We start from the raw sequence: 16,536 nt of genomic DNA on the forward strand, positions 1-16,536 counted from the left end.
TATTTCCATTCATCTCGCCGCGCTCTCGACTTCGGTACCCATGCATGCTGGAATCAGTTCGCTCCATCATCTATCCTTCAGTCATGCAGTAACTTAGTATCCCTCCTGCGTATCGCAATCCCATCGCCGCCGCGCTCCCCTCGCCACCCCATCAAGGGCTGCCCCGTCTTCTCCATGTGTTCTAAGCTCTATCCATCATACTTCGTACCGCGCTATATTTTCTCTCCATGTTCAGGCGTTCTCAGGCGGCCTGCCCAATGTCGTCCCTCCTCCGGCCCGAGACAGGGTCACTCAGCCCCTCCTTCACGTCAAAGTCCACCGTCACGTAGATGCCCTCGGTGCTGCTCCCCACGCTGGCCCCGTCGTGGTTCGCGCCACGGCCACGGCCATCACCACGACCACCCGCGGTCACCTCGGTGCCGTACGCGCCCGCGTTCTCCCTGCTGGCCAGCATGCTGTGCTGCGACCGGAGCCGCAGCGTGCTCAGCGCCGTGCCCCCGCGGGACCGCTTGCCGCCGCCGCCGCCGCCGGTGCTCCCGTGCATCTGGTATTGCGATCCGCCCGAGTGCGAGTGTCCGCCATCCTTGCGCAGTATGAACCTGTCGAAGAGCGGCTTCACGCCGGGCACCGACAGGGCGATGAGCGTCGCCCCAATCTCCGACGTCTCCACGCCCAGCATGGGGTTGTAGCTCCAGCTCATGTCCGTCTGCCACTGCCCGAGGATGACCAGCACGAGCCGCGTGATGGAGATGGCGATGACGCTGCGAATCCGGGTGACACCCTTTGTTAGCAAGGCTGTTCACACACGATACAATACAAAAAAAAACATGAAAATAAAAAGGACACGGCCGCGGACTGCCGCGATGGATAGTGAGCTGGCAAAGGGAGGGAGCGAGGCAATCACTCACGCGATACCCGGCAGCAAGATGCAGCCCAGCTGGACCTTGCGCTTCCTCGGCATCTCCAGGATCCTCAGCATGGCAAGCGGGATGCCAAACAGCAGCAGGTCGCACAGCAGCGACACGGAGCTGTTGACGCTGTACACGAGCCCCCACTGCAGGCACACGTAGCCCTCGGTCCCGGGCTCCCACCCGTACGGCCAGAGGCCCGTGACGGGCCGGCAGTGGAGGACGATGAGCAGCAGCTGCGGGAGGTAACCGGCCACGAGCACCGCCAGGACGGCCCGGATGGCCAGCAGGAAGCCCCGGTGCATGCCGCAGACGCGGTGGTAAAAGGCCAGGCCCGAGACGCGGCACAGGAGCAGCGCCGTCGTGTAGACGATGTGCGCCGCGAAGTCGAGCACCTGCGTGCGCTGCACCGTCGGCACGTCGAGAACGTACTGGATGTATCCGAAGTGGCGGCCCGAGCCGAGCCTGATGAGCTCGATGCACAGGCCCGTAAAGGCGATGAGGCAGAGCTATAAGATGATCCGTCATCAGCAAATAAAAAGAAACAAAAAAAAAACGTCGCTCTTGCTCTATAAAAACCAGGCTTGTATACGCAAATATCGGCTTGGCGGCTCTCCCAAACTGCATTGGCCAGAAGAAAGGGGGGGAAAGACACGTACCAGCGATATCAAGGCCAGCCCATCGTCAAAGCCAAACCTCCGGACGATAAACGCCCTCGACAGCAGCCTCCCGACCACGACGACAAATGTCAGCGCGGTGACGAAGATGATGCCCGCAATGGCCGGCTGGTCCCTGCTCTCGTTGAGGTACGCGGCCGTGATGCCGGCGGGGACGCGGCCCGCGGCAATGGCCTCGTCCACGTCCGACATGACGAGCGGGCGGCTTGCCTGCCAAGGAGTCAATTATATGCTCCGTGCCGTTGTCTGTGCGGATTCCGGGGTTCTCGTCAATGGTAGATCCGGTCGATCACCAGAGGCACAACGTATTCACCATTTCTGTCGAGTCAAGATCGTGAAGGGGGGAAGGAGAAAGGAGAACGGAGGGTGGGTGATCAACGAGTGTGAATAGTTGTGTTTGAGAAGAGCAACTGCTAGTTCCCATGTGCCGCCGCCGTCGATGATGGCCTTGGTCGTCGAGCAAAGCCCGTCCGTCCGGCCTTCTGGGCCATCCCTCCGTATTACTGCTACTAGCATCCCGAACCCAGTCCGTCCGTCTCTCACTCAACGTATTAGCGTCGTACCTCCTCCTCTTGCTCCTCCTCCTCCTCCTCTTCCTCCTCCTCCTCCACCACCACCACCACGCGCCACCAACCCCCCCGCGAAGTGCGAGCAATACGTAGTAACTTAGTAGGCTTGTACGTAACTCGGTATCCCAGTCGTTTCGCATCGCCCCAGAGCATTTTTACTCTCTCTTCCTTTCTCCTCGTCCCCTTCCGTTTCACTCCCTGCATCTCTCTCTTTTTGCCTCGCCACAGCAGCAAAGCGGGAACCCAAAAAAAAAACACACACACAAGGAGCTCCACCGCAAACCACGCCCATTACTCGCGGCATTTGGGCAAATTGACACCGGCGGCCGCACACTAATAGCATGAGGGCCCAAAATATGCCGGCGCTTTCGTTAGCGTACCGTAACCCTCCCTCCCAAGCCTCCCCCCCAAGTCCCCCCCCCCCCCATCTGGCTTTGCTGCTTTGTGCCCTAGCTGGACGATGATCCTCGAAAACGGGCCTGGCGGCGGCTGCCGGCAGTCGAGACGAGCGAGCGAGCGGGCGGCGGCGATGAATGAGGGCACCCACTCGCTCGACGTCGTCGGCGCCGCGCTTGCTTCGAGCTACAGGTAGAGGTGGTGGGCTGATGAATCCCTCCCCCCCTCCGTCAACGTCCAGGGGTTTTGAGGCGCGGCCCCTGGGATACGATACTACCACTACTACTACGATTCGCCCCAAGCCTTCCTTCCTTTTTTTCTTCTGGAAGATCCGATCCTTGTCTGCGTTTTCCCATCTCTTTCCCTTGTGACGACACTGCGCACCTGCTGCGGCACGCTCCGACTAAGACGGCCGGTTCTTTTTGCCAGGTCTTTTTGTAAGCGGACCCGCGCCTCATGTTCTCTGATCGTCTCCACAGCCTTTGGAACGATTTTCATGGTTCGTTCGGTAGCAAGCTGTAGCAGAAAGCTTCTCAAAGCTACCTACAAACCCACGTACATACATACATCTATCTATGTACCGGAGTTTACTGCCCGAGGTCGTTGCAGACGACGCTCCGGTGCGCCGGCGGTCGTCCAGCTGGTAGCACGGATTGAGTAACAGCTCGCCCGGCGGCACTCCCATGGTGATTTCATGCGCGCATATCCGTACAGCCCGGCCGCTGTCAACTCCTTCAATCCCTGATGAGCTTCACGGAAAGCCCTCGGTGTGCCAGTCCGTCCGCCAAGCTCCGTAGCTTGCCACCATGCTAGCTACCCACCAGTTTCTTTCTGGCAGGAACATCCACCCTTCTTCATCATCTTCTCAGCTCCCTCGGGCGCCGACGGTTATTAACCCCCCCCCCCTTCACCCCCTTTTCCGCGATCCATCAATCCATCCACCTCGACCGACTCCTCTACTACGGGAGTAGTACGTAGTACGTAGTGCTAGTGACCGAACTGACAAGCCCCCCCGACCATCGCCCATCTCCACCATCCGCTCCAGCTGTCCGCCTGCTGCCATCGCCATCAACAGCAAGCAAGCAACTTTCTCCGACCACCCCTCGCGGCCTTGCCTTCCCTTCTCTCCCGCCCTGGACCCTGCAACCAACTGGATCCAGCCCACCAGACCATCCATCCACGCCGTCGCCCTCCCATCCTCCCTCCTTCCCTAGGTACGAAGTAAGTTAGTATTGCCTCATGTATTGGTAGCCAGACGTATTCCGTACTACTAGACGACCGCCGCGCGCGAAACAACGGCGCCGAGGGCGCCAAGGGCCGCAACCACCACCACCACCACCACATTTTGTCGTCAACCAACGGGCGGGCCCCTGGCGGCCCTAACCGAGACGGGAGCAGCGGCGCGGCGCCATGTCAAGCTGTCGTTGCCCGCCCATCGACACTCACTCGGCGGGGATCGAGCAAGCGAGCGAGCGAGAGTGAAGTCACTCATTCCGCCGGACATGGTCCGCGGGCACAAACTTGTGTGTAATCCCCCAATCCTTCCTCCCAACCTCCTCGCTGTCGATAGATGAGGCCCCCCCCTTCCTTCTCGTACGCGACATTGCGTCATGCTCTACAAAAATCAATAACTCGCCAACAAGCTCCCAAGCCTTTCCAATCCAAACAAGTCATCAATCAATCGGTCCAAGTCGTCGCATAACACCCCATTCCAGCCCAGTCTACTACTCCTCCATGCTGCGCAGGTGCCTGCTTGCTCGCCATGCCTGCTCGCCCCTCCGGGCCAAGCACCAACAGCAAGCTATACCTGAAACCGCATCAAGGCCACATGTCCGTGATAGTCATGCATCATAGTACGTACACTACTAATATTCGTAAACACTGTATCTGAAGCCATGATGCAAAAGAGGCTGCATCGTCATCTGCCATCCCTCCCACCGCAGTCCCCTGGCCGCAGATCAGGCACTCTTGACTTGGTACGTACTCGTCCGTCGTCCCTGGCCCCGAGGAGGCACATGCCGTCCGTCAAGCTCTTTCCCGTGGCCATTGCAGAGCGCGCTTGTTTCTCCACGCATCGCTCATCAGAAAGGTGGCTTGACAGAGAGATGCCGGCCGCCGCCACACGCCCACGGGTTGGTCAGTTGCTCGGTCTGGCGTGTCCAGCAAAGTCATCCCACAGAATGCCGATGCTTCAGGTGTAGATTTCCAAGCCAAAAAGTCCGCCGGCGCGAGCGTCCAGACATTGGACTCGTTGCATTTCCAACAAATAAGCACGGTACCCGTGCAATTTGCAGCAATTAATATCCACGCCAGCAAGTCATTGAAAGTTTGAGCGATGAGCGCCTGCGAGTAGGGCAAATCCCCTCATCAGGCCAACCGTCGCGCCAAATCTGACACTCGCCGCCGGTCAGATCGAAATCTACTTCTTCAGCTTAGCAGGGCATGTTTGTACCAGCCAGTGTATCAGGCCTGAGCCAGCTTATCACATCCGGCCCTCGTCCCTGATCGCCATCGCATCATCCCAAGCAAGCCATTCGTCCCTCCCCACCGCATACTCAACCTCCCCCTCCTCCGTGCCCGGAATGACCTCATCCCCTTCTCCAACTTGAAAGGACAGATGAAATGTCCTGCGATATCCCAGCCCGCACGCGGCCATCGTCGCTCTAGACGCCTCGTTCACCGCCATCGTCTCCCCGTAAGCTTCTCGCACGTACAGCCCCGTAGTGAACCCGTGCCGAACGAGCGCCCGTCCGCCCTCCTTGGCCAGGCCTTTGCGCCAGTGCCGCTGGAACAAGCGGTATCCCAGCTCCGCACGAAACCCTTCCGCCGGTGTTGTTCCTACTAGTGCCGCCGCTACTCGGGACGCCGACGATGAACCTGGCTCCTCAGCTTCGAACCTCCTTTCCGTACTCCCGTCACCTCCATCGCTGGTTCGTGACGGGCCCGGGGCCGCGGATGGGGAGGGCAGCACCGGAGTGAGGGCCCACCACCCGACCGCCTCACCCGTCGCCCGATCAAAGCCCATCCAATATCCCAGCCCCGATACCGCCTCCGCCGCGGCCAAGCGCTCCGCGTGGTCCGCCAGCGCTTCCTCACGCGTCAGGGGCCGGCCGCTGTGGACGTAGCGCGTGACCGCCGGGTCGGAGTTGAGCTCAACAAGGAGTTCCGCGTGCGCCGGCGACAGCGGCCGGAGCTCGAGCCGCGGCGTGGTGATCGTGGCCTGGACCATCTGCGCGTCCGCATTACTGTACCGGGGGTTCGCGGTGTCAAGTGCGGTAGCCATTCTGATGTGCTAGAGAGGGGGGTTGCGCGTCGCGTGATGTGTATTTCAACGATTACGAATCGGCAATGGATTTGTATTGCCCATCATCAAAGTCAGTTGCCGGCCATCGGGGCTGTGACCCGATGCAAAGCAGCCCATGAGTCACGCCGAGTCTCCTGCACGCGAAACAAACGAGTCCACGACCAATGACCATCTCCGTCGCGGAACCTTGTGATAATGCCTCTGAAGTGAGACTGTGCATTGATGCTGCTTATATGTCATCAGAATTGGGTATCGCTCTCGGCATGGCGCTCGTATGTGCAAAAACGCCGTCTCAATGCGGTCGCGCAAACATGGGCTAGATGATGAACGCGTAGGGTTGATCAAAACACTCATCCCAGGTACCCTTTCCTGACTTCCAGAATCGGATGAGCGCTTCTCGTGCAGCCACCGTTGTCGCGCCCACGCCGCGACAAAGGTCTGTCAGGCCGTTTTCTACGAGACTGCGCTCTTGCGCTGTGCCTGTCGCCGCCTCAAACCCAGCCACAATGACGGGCCAAATGATTCCAAACTTTGTGAGTTGACCTGAGAGCCCCTCGGCGACCAGCTCAAGCAACAAGGTTCGGTGGTAGGCTCTTGTGGACCGGTATTTGGATAAGCCATCGTTGAAGGCGTTCGATTCCAAGAGGCGTAGGGGTTTGATCAGGGTTGCGTCGGCAAAAAGAAGCACGGCAGATTGGTAACAGCGAGCTGTCACAAGCCAAGAAGCCTCAGGTGCTGTGGTGGTTTGCGCTGCAGCCCACGTCTCCGGCGAAAAACTCATGACACGTCGCAACAGATCTCGAACAGCCATAGATGTCTCACCACTTTCGGCATCTATCTGCCTAGTTGCCACGCGCCAGCGGAGGTCGTTGATGCGAACGATTTCCACAAACAGCGGCTGCGGACACGGAAGGCGCGGGTACATGCCGATAGAACAGAGCTCTTCGATCGTTTCTAGCATGTTCACGTGGTTGTCTGGATCAACTTGATCGTAGGACGGGCTCGTGGTGTTGGCCATGACAATCATGCTACAACACGTTAGTCTCTAACAAAGCAAAGAGCAGAGGGACAGGGATAGGCGCGTCGAGCAAAACATACATGACGTATGTCAATAGACTCGGACGGATGATAAGTCCGTCTTCGGGGTCTTGCATGAGGCCTTGCAGGCCGCCACGGAGAGACATAAGGGTCGTGAAACCGATGCAGTGCGATCTCCATTGCGGTGTGGCGGTCTGGAAGAGCTGTAAATGCGGTCAACACTGAGCTCTTTGGATGCTGTCGGGCTGGACTTCTCACCTCGGTTATGAGGAGTACAAAGACACTGATAATGGTGGCGGTCGTTGTACGCGAGGTCTCGTGATTGATGTCGTGTTTGAGGAGGCGAATGGCAGCACCAACGTGGTCATGAGCGCGCCACCACAGCTTGCCAGCTACCCCTGTGACGGGACCTGGGGAAGAGTCAAGAACTGATCCGGCAAACGGAAGGACGCCGGCTGGATGTCCATCGACGCGCTCTTCGGGGGGTAGTTGAAGAATTCTGTAGCCAAGGGAGAGGGAGATGAGAGCATGGCGCATAGAAGCTGGAACAAGCTGCAAGCCCTCGATTGGAGCAACGAAAAGGTTGGGAGCCAGCTGATGGGCAGCCAGAAGAGGATAGATTTGTGAGTTGTCTAAACTGTCAGTGATGGGAACGTGATGAGGGGTTCCCATTCATTAGCCGAGGATCATGGTCTGCACTCACAATACTGAGTCGCTTCAAAGACATCGTCCATGTGGTCTCGAAGCGTGGCAGGGACGCTCATGATGGTCTCGACGCCTCGCGGTCCTTGATTGCGCTTCTCCATGTTCCGGGGCCGGACAGCGAGGGCGCGTATCTCAGCTGGACACTTGATTGTATCATCATGAGTGTTCTCCTTGGAGGCGCGGCCGAGGAACGTCTTGGAAGATGTAGAAGCTGGCGTGCCCTCACGGCCCTTTTTAATACAGGAAAGAGGCTGATGCTTGTCCACTGCACATGGCAATGCGTCGTCGGACTCGGTCTTGATGCGCACTGCAGAAGATCTTGACGGCTTCGACGGAGGCTTGCTGGGGCGTGTACGCCTCGGACGTGCCGAAATCCTACCAGGCGCCAGCCAGGTGAGGGGCTTCCGGTCGCTGTATCCGGGGCACACAATGCCGGCCTCACGGCAGCGGATGCAGACGGGACGGGTTGCGTCGCAGACCCATTGGCGGCGCTGACACTCCCAGCACGGCGCGGCGGTGGGATCGGGCGTGGGCGTGCTGCTGGGTGAGGTTGACGTGGTCGACGACATGGCTGGAAGAGGCCGTGATGCGATCAGCCTGTGGGCGATGGCTCAGCTGATGCTCCACCCGATAGGTGCGCTGATGTGCCGTGTGTCGTCCTCGGCGCGTTGGAGCATGGGGCCAACCGACGTTTGCTGTCCCGCGTCTGCGTGCAGGTTACAGTCGCACAGGCCGATCCGTAGTCGAGGCTGGATGGCCAAGGCTGGAGCTCGCTTCAACAAAACGGGCTTACTGTACGAAGTAGGGAGCAGCAGACGATCACGGGTCGCACAAGCAAGCATCGAGGTGGGGAAGAAACGGTCGAGGGCCGTTTTAAGTCAATCGAGGTCCCAGGCAGCGCGCAGCACAAGGCGAAGTGGCATCTCTGGCGCCTGGTGCAGACAGGTATTTCTTTCCGTTTCTTCGGAGCCGTCCGGAGTGCGTATGTGCAGGCACCACAAGCGCAAATGGCGGCGGCGGCGGCGGCGGCGACAACAATGGCGACGAGGGCAACCTACACAAACGTGCCGATGCGCAAAGCCGGGCCGGGGGTGGGAGGGGGCCTCCAACAAGCGTCAAGACGGGAGTGGTTGGCCGGCGTTGTTGTCGTTGTCCTCGAAGTAGTCGTCGTCGGGCGCAGTCTCACCAGCAGCGAAGCTCCCGACCAACACCTGGTGGAGCGGACCAATGCACGGCGGCGGCGGAGGCTTCTTGACCAGGGGCTGCCTGCTTGGTTGAAGGCGCCCCGGCCCAACTAGTAAGGCTGGGGCCGTTGGAAGCGAGGCGGCTCTCGGCGGGCTGCTACTTTTGACGACGATGATGGTGGTGTGTCGTTGCCGTCCATCCTCGACGCCAACTAGCTTGACATGTCGACAGTGGCGGCCTGCCGCGCAGGGAGATGAGAGGGCGGCCGTAACAGGACACGCGAGGAAGGCCCCTGGAGTGTTGGATGAGACGAAGGAGAAGGGAACAAGGGCCGATGGGATGAGACGAGACGAGACGAGGCGACGTGAGACGAGACGACGATGCCCGTGCGTGCGCGGGTACGGCGATAAGATGATGGTTTCTGTCGGGCGGACGGGCGAAGGCGAACGGATGGACGATGCAGTGGATGATGGAATCGAAATCCATACAAGCAACAAGCCCGGTCAGTCATGTGGGTGACACGACCTGCAGGTTGCCCTTTCCCCGGGCCGTTTGCACTTTCTGTCGTTGCTAGAGTGGACCCCCGGAGCCCGGCAGGACCCTGAAGGCCAGTGCGCCGTCGACAAGCCTCCAGTCCATGCCGCCTCCTTCACTCCAAGGCTCCATATTAGTGAGGTCACATTGACGCGCCCCTTCCGCCTCTAGGGCCACTGACTCAACGCGCCTCCGCTGCAAGCGCTGCAGCCGCTGCTGGACCCCCAGCCCGCGTCTCCCCGGGCGCCGCTCGGGTGTGTTTCCGGTCTGCCTAGGGCTGGACATGCACATCACCACAGGGCTGCCAATGTCCGTGACGATGCCCTCTTTGCGTCCGTCTTGCACATTCCAACTCGCCTTGTCCAGTCCAGGGGACTGGCACTGATGCCTGACGGCACGGCGGCCATGTACATCGCCGCCCTCCCTACCATGCACGCAAATACGCTACTGCCACTACCGAGTCCGCGCCGCCCCCCCCCGGGGTCCAGGGCAACCCAGGTTATGCAGCGCGCGCGCGCAGACATAACAATGTCACGCCATGGAGTCGAGCAAAACCAGCAGCTCGTCATCCACCTTTTCCCGCCACGTTCATCATTCAGGGGCAGTGGCGTCAGTCCACCGTCCGTACGTACATACATACGTACAGTATGTACGAAACCCCTCGCGGCAGATCGCCAGCGGGGGCCATCATATTCAACAGGGAAGCTCGCAAAGCCCCCAACAACGTCAAATACCTAACCACGGCGAGCATAGGTTCCGCTTATGCTCCTCATGAGTCGTGATGCAACGCCGCTTCGCCTCATCGCCGGCCCAACTTCCCCATTGCCTCGGAGTCTCGGACCTTTGCAAGTTGCTCATGTATGTACGCACGCAGCTCGCCTTTTCCCTTACCACCAACAACAACACTAACACCACGTCAAACCCTGAGCCCCTGCCTAGTAATAAGGTTCACTACCGCGAGGTGCTTGCATGCATGGTGATGGGGCTCCGACACACAAGCGCCCATCCAGTCGCCGAGCACCTTTCGCCACCATGTTGGCTCTCGCACATCTCGTCCTCAATCAGATCCATATGACGAGCGATCCGTCCAACCAGACGCGGTTGCCTCGCCCCCAAGCATACTATACGTACTATATGTTTTTACGCCCCCCCCCCCCCCCTATCCGACCGGGCGACGACACGCAGGACACACACTGCCCGCGACAACTAGAGGAGCAGCTGTTGGCCGCAATCTCCTCACGTGGGAACCCATTGACACCTTCCCCAGTCAAGTGCGAGAACCCGACGAGGGCGTCTCGTCAGTGGCCCGCTGTTCTCGGCCGATGTCCGAGTTGATTGATGATTTGGCAGGCTTTGGCAAGGCATCAATCTTTGGTTTCAGGACGCAACCCTCGCCGCATAGCAAGGCAAACAAGCAAGTCTGCTTCAGACCGGCGAGCCTGATGGCCATGCAGAGTTGTCTTCTGATGTGCTGCTCCGTCCAGAGAACCATGCTAAACATGCGAGGCAACATTGAGCTCCGGCGACCGAGATCCGACGCCGCCGGCTGGCGTCTAATAAGCCCAGGGAGACGCCTACGGTACTACCCACGTGCGGCTACGGTGTGCGGCTGTTGAATGCCGGTCTAGCGAGTGCGAGGTGATGAGAACCCATGATGCCTCTCACGTGAATTCCCGACGCCATCCCGTAACAGACTTGAGCGAAATTAGCCCGGGCAAGGTCGGGAGGCTGCTCTGGGACTACCAAAGTTTAGGAACGACACATACACACCCTTTCCGTCGTCACGTGCCCCAACTTCTGGAGGCCAACGCCCCCTTGTCGTCCTTATGCTGGTCTTGCCTGAACTCGCGAAGTAGCAAGGTCAGCAGGCTGTCCTGCGCTTTGGAAACCTCAGGAACACCACGCAAACGCGCCTTCCCATCATCAGGTGCCCCAAGTCTGTGGGAGTCGAACCCTCTTGCCCCCTCCTCTATCGTCTTTACGCTGGTCTCGCATAAATTCTCAAAGTGTTGCCATCGCATCCACGGCATCAAAATGACCTACTGGCCCCGGGAGCCTTGGGCAGGCAAGACGGGACGGGATGAACGGCGATCCTCCAGGACCTCGGATGTGCGAGACGGTTGAAGGCACTTTGAAGCTTCTCTAGCCCTCAGCTCTATGCCCAAATTCATACATGGCTGGATCCCGTATACCGAGTCCCTGTCCCAGCATCAACGCAGCACTGTCTTTCGACCATTATGAATGAACTATCTCTAAAACTCCTCCAACCTGCTTCGCCAGTCGCTAACACGGCTTAAAGCTGCAACATCAAACTCAATCTATCCGCTCACTAACTTAATTGGCGCTTAGTCACAACTGCATCAGTCGACACAGGACATCCGACTAGTGACCCTCATCACCATCATCCATCAGCTATTCTCACGATTCCAATCACAGCATCACATCGTCATCTACCGCAAGCTTCATCGTCGTAGCAGCTAAACACCGACATCTCCCACGCCTCAGGCGCCGCTGCCACCGCCACGACCACCACCACACACCATGCCCCACATCGCACACGTCGCCCTCGTCGTCCGCGACTACGACGAAGCCCTCGCCTTCTACGTCAACAAGCTCAACTTCACCCTCGTCGAAGACACCCCCGTTCCCGAGCAAAACAAGCGCTGGGTCGTCATCAGCCCGCCGTCGCCTTCGCCGCCCCCGAGTAGTGGTAGTACCACCAGCACCGGCAGCAACGGCGGCGGTGGTACCACGCTTCTCCTCGCTCAAGCCTCCACCGAGCAGCAGCGTGCCGCCATCGGCAACCAGACGGGCGGCCGCGTCTTCCTCTTCCTCGAGACCGACGACTTTGCGCGCGACCACGCGCGCTATACGGCCGCGGGCGTGGAGTGGGTCAGGGAACCTGCCGTGCAGAGCTACGGCACAGTCGCCGTGTTCAAGGACTTGTACGGGAACCTGTGGGACCTTATTGAGAGGAAGAAGGAGGCTTAAGGGGGAGTTGTAGAGAGAAAGCTTGGGGGTCGCAAGTTCAGGGGAGCAAAGATGAGATTGGGATGTAGACGCAGGTTGCCTTGCTGAACGGGCGATAAGAATTGACAGCACCCAAACTACAATGTACGTGACACGAGACAGCAACGGCTGCATCAACCACACAACATCAACACGCAACAAGTACGCAGTAACTTGAACGACAATAATATCCAAGAAAGGTCACCTTTGATTCTTTTCCAGACGCTGTGATGCAACAAGTAGATATATGTACATTCCCATCAGTTAGTCCCTCGCGTGCTCGGATCGAGCACCTACCCTACAGCTTCGCAAACAGCCCCTTGCAGGCGCCCTTGCCCAACTGCACCAGCGTGCTCTTGGTCCGCATGTACGCCTGGATGCCCTCGTGGCCATTTTCCAGCCCGATGCCGCTCATCTTCCAACCGCCGACGGGCATCTCCGCAGGCGACTCGCCCCATGTGTTGATCCAGGTGATGCCCGCTTCAAGCTGCCGCACCACGTCCTGGGCGGCGCCGACGTCGGACGAGACGACGCCCGCGGCCAGCCCCATGGCAGTGTTGTTGGCCCTCCGGATCAGCTCGGCCTTCCAGCCGTCGCCCTTGGTCGCGTAGGGTAGGACGCACATGACCGGCCCGAAGATCTCCTCGGTGGCGATACGCATATCGTCGGTGCAGTCGGAGAAGATGACGGGCGGCACCCAGTAACCGTCAGCCGTGGGCCGCTCGCTCTGCGCCTCCTTGCTGCCATCGTACAAGACGCGCGCGCGGTCGACCTCGCGCCCGTGCTTGATGTACATGTTGACCTTGTCGCGCTGGGCGGCGCTGACAACGGGGCCAAAGTTGGTCTTCTGGTCGCGCGGCAGGCCCATGCGGATACCCTCGCGGCAGCGCTTGACCAGAGCTTCCTCGACATGCGACAGCATCGCGTCGGGGACGAAGACGCGGGTACCGTTGGTGCAAACTTGGCCCGTGGAAAAAAAGTTCGCCGCCATGGCCACGTCGGCGGCCTCGTCGACATCGGCGTCGGGCAGGACGACGACGGGGCTCTTGCCTCCCAGCTCCATGGTGACGGCCTTCATGTCCTTGGCAGCCTGGCTGGCGACCTTGCTGCCGGTGCTCACCTGGCCGGTGAAGCTGACCTTTGCGATGCCCGGATGGGCGACAAGGGGCGCGCCAACGGCGGGCCCGTCGCCGTAGACGACATTGAAAACGCCCGGAGGCACGCCGGCCTCGATGTAGATCTGGGCGAGCGTGTTGGCGTGCAGGGGCGTCACCTCACTGGGCTTGTAGACCATGCAGTTGCCAGCGGCTAGGCAGGGGGCCGACTTCCACAAGGCGATCTGGATGGGATAGTTCCAGGCCCCGATGCCGGCGCAAACGCCGAGAGGCTCGTGGGTGGTGAGGACGAAGGCGTCGTCGCGCAGGCGCGTGTGTTGGCCAGGGCTGCTCCCGGCGACGAAATGGGCGTAGTACTCTAGGACATCAGCGCCTGTGACGACGTCGACGGTGGTGGTCTCGGAGAGGGCCTTGCCCGTGTCGAGCGTCTCGGTGAGGGCGAGCTCGTCGTTGCGCTCGCGCAGGATGCCGGCGGCGCGGAGGAGGATTGCAGCGCGGCGCGGGGCCGGGGTGCCAGCCCAGTTAGGGAACGCAGCGGCGGCGGAGGAGACGGCGTCGTCGAGCTGGGAGCGGGTGGTGGTGTAGATGGTGGCGAGGGGCTTTGCGGTGCTAGGGTCGACCGAGGTGAAGGTTGAGGATCCTGACGAGGCGGGCTGGGGCTTGCCCGAGTGGAAGGTATGGATCTCGGTAGAAAAAGTCATGGCGACGGACGATGTGAGGACGTTCCACGGGGAACGGATATCGCGCGATGGGATTGACGAGACGAAAGGGCTATTGGCGACGACGTCTTGTGGTGCTGAAGGCAGGGCGCAGGCTCGTGTGACGTTATTGGCGTCAGGTTGATAGATGGACGACTTTACAGCGGGGAGGATTGATGTCCATTGACAGGCAGTGAGGTCACCGGACGAGCGCTGGCGGTTGGTGGCTTGCTACCTTCAGCAGCCAGGGCAGCCTCGGTGGGGTTGGGCGTGCTGTGGTGGCAACGAGTGACCTTCACTGTAACAGCCTGGAACCGGTCGCCCTGGGCTGCTACGGGTAGTTCCATACTACCCTGGCAGTCCTGATGATTTTCTTCAATACTACTCGAGGCGTCTCGCTGCACCAGCTCGCCCTAGGCCCGAGCCCTGCCACCACGCGACGGCGGTGTCGGAGCCCCAGGTCGAGTGGAGGAGGGTGCAGATTTTCGTCTGGCGCCAGGTCCCAAACGGATGCGCACGGGAATCAACCGCTTCTCCAGCTGTCACTGCCGGGGCTTAATAGCGTTCCCTTGCCTCATCAGCGCTTTGCAAAGTCAGGGTCCATGAGACTCTGGACGCCGTTCCTCCGTCCCAACTTACACGGTGCAGCGCATCAAGCGTTGGATGCACGGGCAGGCTGGAGGCAGCTCTTGCGCCGGCTTGGCATGCCTGCACCAACCTCCATCGTGCCACTGTCCCATCATCTCTGCGGGCTGGCTCGATGGCTGGGGACGACTCTTCGCGGCCCATTCTCGGGAGTTGGGTGCGGCGGGCAATTGACTCATGAGCATGCAGCGCCATCATGGACCCATGCCCATGCCCATGCCGGGCACCCACGCTGACGCTCGCCTGCCCGCCTCTCCCGGGGTGGGGTTGGGGTCGTTTGAGATGGGCCACGGATCAGCCTAGCGGGACTTCCAGCCAGTGCCAGGCGAAGTTAGCCGCGCTCCATGTCGTCGATGGGGGCTTCGGGGGCCAGCGGCGGGGCGCGACGACGTCACTGGCGCGAGCCATGAAGAATTTTAACGTCCGGATAGCGACGACGGAGTCGGAGCAGGCGATTTTGACGGACGGCCGGCCGAGGTTGTGCTTGGCGGGCCATTACGGGTTGATGAAGACTGCAGTAGACATGCACAGATTCCGCTGCCCTGCTTGCAAATAAGCTAATAAGGTACCCATGCGATGTGACGGCTGCAGCAGGCGGTGTCGGGGTGGCATGGTTGAGTGTGACCGCAGCACGCCCTCCAGTCCTGCGTGTTGCTGAGGTGAGTGAACGCAGCGGTAGGTACGACAGTGCGTCCCGGGACGTCTAGAAGGTCGCTTGGACAGGCACGTGGCCCATCTGATATGGGGTCGCCGGCGGCGTCGGGGTTGCTCAGAACCTGCAGAGGCAGCGCGTCCCCTAACAACGGGCATTAAGTAAGCTATTTTGCAAGCGATACAGTGCAGCTCAGCCAAACCAGCACCATACCGCACAGTACCGTATCGAACGTGCCACTACATATCGCGATCGATGCCAGTATCAGATTTGACCACTGGCGGGGGTAGAAGCCATTTCGAGAGGGCATCCCGCCCAGCTTACCTGGATCACCGCCCTAAGCGGATGGCACAACGTATCGAACGACTCGGCCCAGCCTGAGAAAAGAAGTAACACATCATGCGAGAGTTGCGCGGAATTCGATGAAGCGGGCTTGGCTCGGAAATCGGATCCCTGTCTCGTGTGTACCGTCGATCGCTGGTGCACGCACGAGGAGTCAACATGGCGCCGCACCACCAGCATGGGTTGCTTGTAGGAAGGATGTGAAATGAGGGGTCCCCCCCTCCACAACCCAGCACGTACGAGAAAGCGACAAGCGGGCTTGGCTTCGTCTTTCCATGCAGCGGGGTTGCGTCCCAGAAAGGCGTCAAACACGCTGAGCTTGGCCAATCCGAATGGCGGTGCTGGGAGCCGCGCGGGGCTGGGTGGGCAGGCAGATTCGCCGCGGCGGCCGCTTGATGGATGATGGACTGCTGCGGCGGCCATTGGGTTCGCAGACAAGGCCGGACGACGGCGAAAGGCAACAACGGCGAATGGCACCCTGTTGAGGCCGCACCGATGTGGGAAGGAATTGCGAGTGAGTGCACAGGCACACAATGGAGACTGAGGACGGTGACAGAAGCAAGAATTTAGTTGTGGGTGGTGGGTGTCAGTCGTATCGTCTCTGGGCAGTGCTCGCAGATGTGGGAAGGCACTGCCCTGTCCGGCGCCTTCCGCCGCGTCTGTGCAACGCAACAATCAACCACAAGCCTTCTGCGCCTGCCTCCGATTTTTGTGCACAGCAAGAGCGACGAGGGAAGTGACTGCTTTACGTACTGTGTA

At 60.0% G+C, this 16,536-nt stretch overlaps 5 protein-coding genes across 5 annotated transcripts; 1 reads left to right on the forward strand and 4 right to left on the reverse strand.

The window, feature by feature from the left end:
• Positions 1-60: 60 nt before the first annotated feature.
• JDV02_004265 (uncharacterized protein) lies at positions 61-2,574 on the reverse strand. The gene is made up of 3 exons (XM_047985466.1): positions 1,568-2,574; positions 909-1,417; positions 61-761 (listed from the first exon to the last, which is right to left on the reverse strand). Exons 1-3 carry the CDS (start codon positions 1,775-1,777, stop codon positions 242-244), a joined length of 1,239 nt encoding a protein of 412 aa, XP_047841443.1. The 5' UTR covers positions 1,778-2,574; the 3' UTR covers positions 61-241.
• A 2,458-nt stretch (positions 2,575-5,032) lies between these two features.
• JDV02_004266 (uncharacterized protein) lies at positions 5,033-5,833 on the reverse strand (the record flags this gene model as incomplete). The annotated part of the gene is made up of 1 exon (XM_047985467.1): positions 5,033-5,833. One exon carries the CDS (start codon positions 5,831-5,833, stop codon positions 5,033-5,035), a length of 801 nt encoding a protein of 266 aa, XP_047841444.1.
• A 337-nt stretch (positions 5,834-6,170) lies between these two features.
• Positions 6,171-8,166, reverse strand: JDV02_004267 (uncharacterized protein; the record flags this gene model as incomplete). Its single annotated transcript, XM_047985468.1, has 4 exons — positions 6,171-6,882; positions 6,953-7,095; positions 7,151-7,524; positions 7,596-8,166. The coding sequence occupies 4 exons, from the start codon at positions 8,164-8,166 to the stop codon at positions 6,171-6,173; spliced, it is 1,800 nt and encodes a 599-aa protein (XP_047841445.1).
• Positions 8,167-11,857: 3,691 nt separating this feature from the next.
• JDV02_004268 (uncharacterized protein) lies at positions 11,858-12,307 on the forward strand (the record flags this gene model as incomplete). The annotated part of the gene is made up of 1 exon (XM_047985469.1): positions 11,858-12,307. The coding sequence occupies one exon, from the start codon at positions 11,858-11,860 to the stop codon at positions 12,305-12,307; it is 450 nt and encodes a 149-aa protein (XP_047841446.1).
• An 89-nt stretch (positions 12,308-12,396) lies between these two features.
• JDV02_004269 (Betaine-aldehyde dehydrogenase) lies at positions 12,397-14,718 on the reverse strand. The gene has a single exon (XM_047985470.1). It carries the CDS (start codon positions 14,139-14,141, stop codon positions 12,624-12,626), a length of 1,518 nt encoding a protein of 505 aa, XP_047841447.1. The 5' UTR covers positions 14,142-14,718; the 3' UTR covers positions 12,397-12,623.
• Between the last annotated feature and the right edge of the window lie 1,818 nt (positions 14,719-16,536).

The sequence above is a fragment of the Purpureocillium takamizusanense genome, chromosome 3 (assembly GCF_022605165.1).
Source record: "Purpureocillium takamizusanense chromosome 3, complete sequence".
Classification (NCBI taxonomy): Eukaryota; Fungi; Ascomycota; class Sordariomycetes; order Hypocreales; family Ophiocordycipitaceae; genus Purpureocillium; species Purpureocillium takamizusanense.

Coding starts and splice junctions, on each gene's coding strand:
- JDV02_004265 (XM_047985466.1), bottom strand. CDS start 1,777: ATGTCGGACGTGGACGAGGCCATTGCCGCGGGCCGCGTCCCCGCCGGC. Junction 1,418..1,567: donor GGCTGGCCTTGATATCGCTG/GTACGTGTCTTT, acceptor ATCATCTTATAG/CTCTGCCTCATCGCCTTTAC. Junction 762..908: donor ATCTTGCTGCCGGGTATCGC/GTGAGTGATTGC, acceptor CCGGATTCGCAG/CGTCATCGCCATCTCCATCA.
- JDV02_004269 (XM_047985470.1), bottom strand. CDS start 14,141: ATGACTTTTTCTACCGAGATCCATACCTTCCACTCGGGCAAGCCCCAG.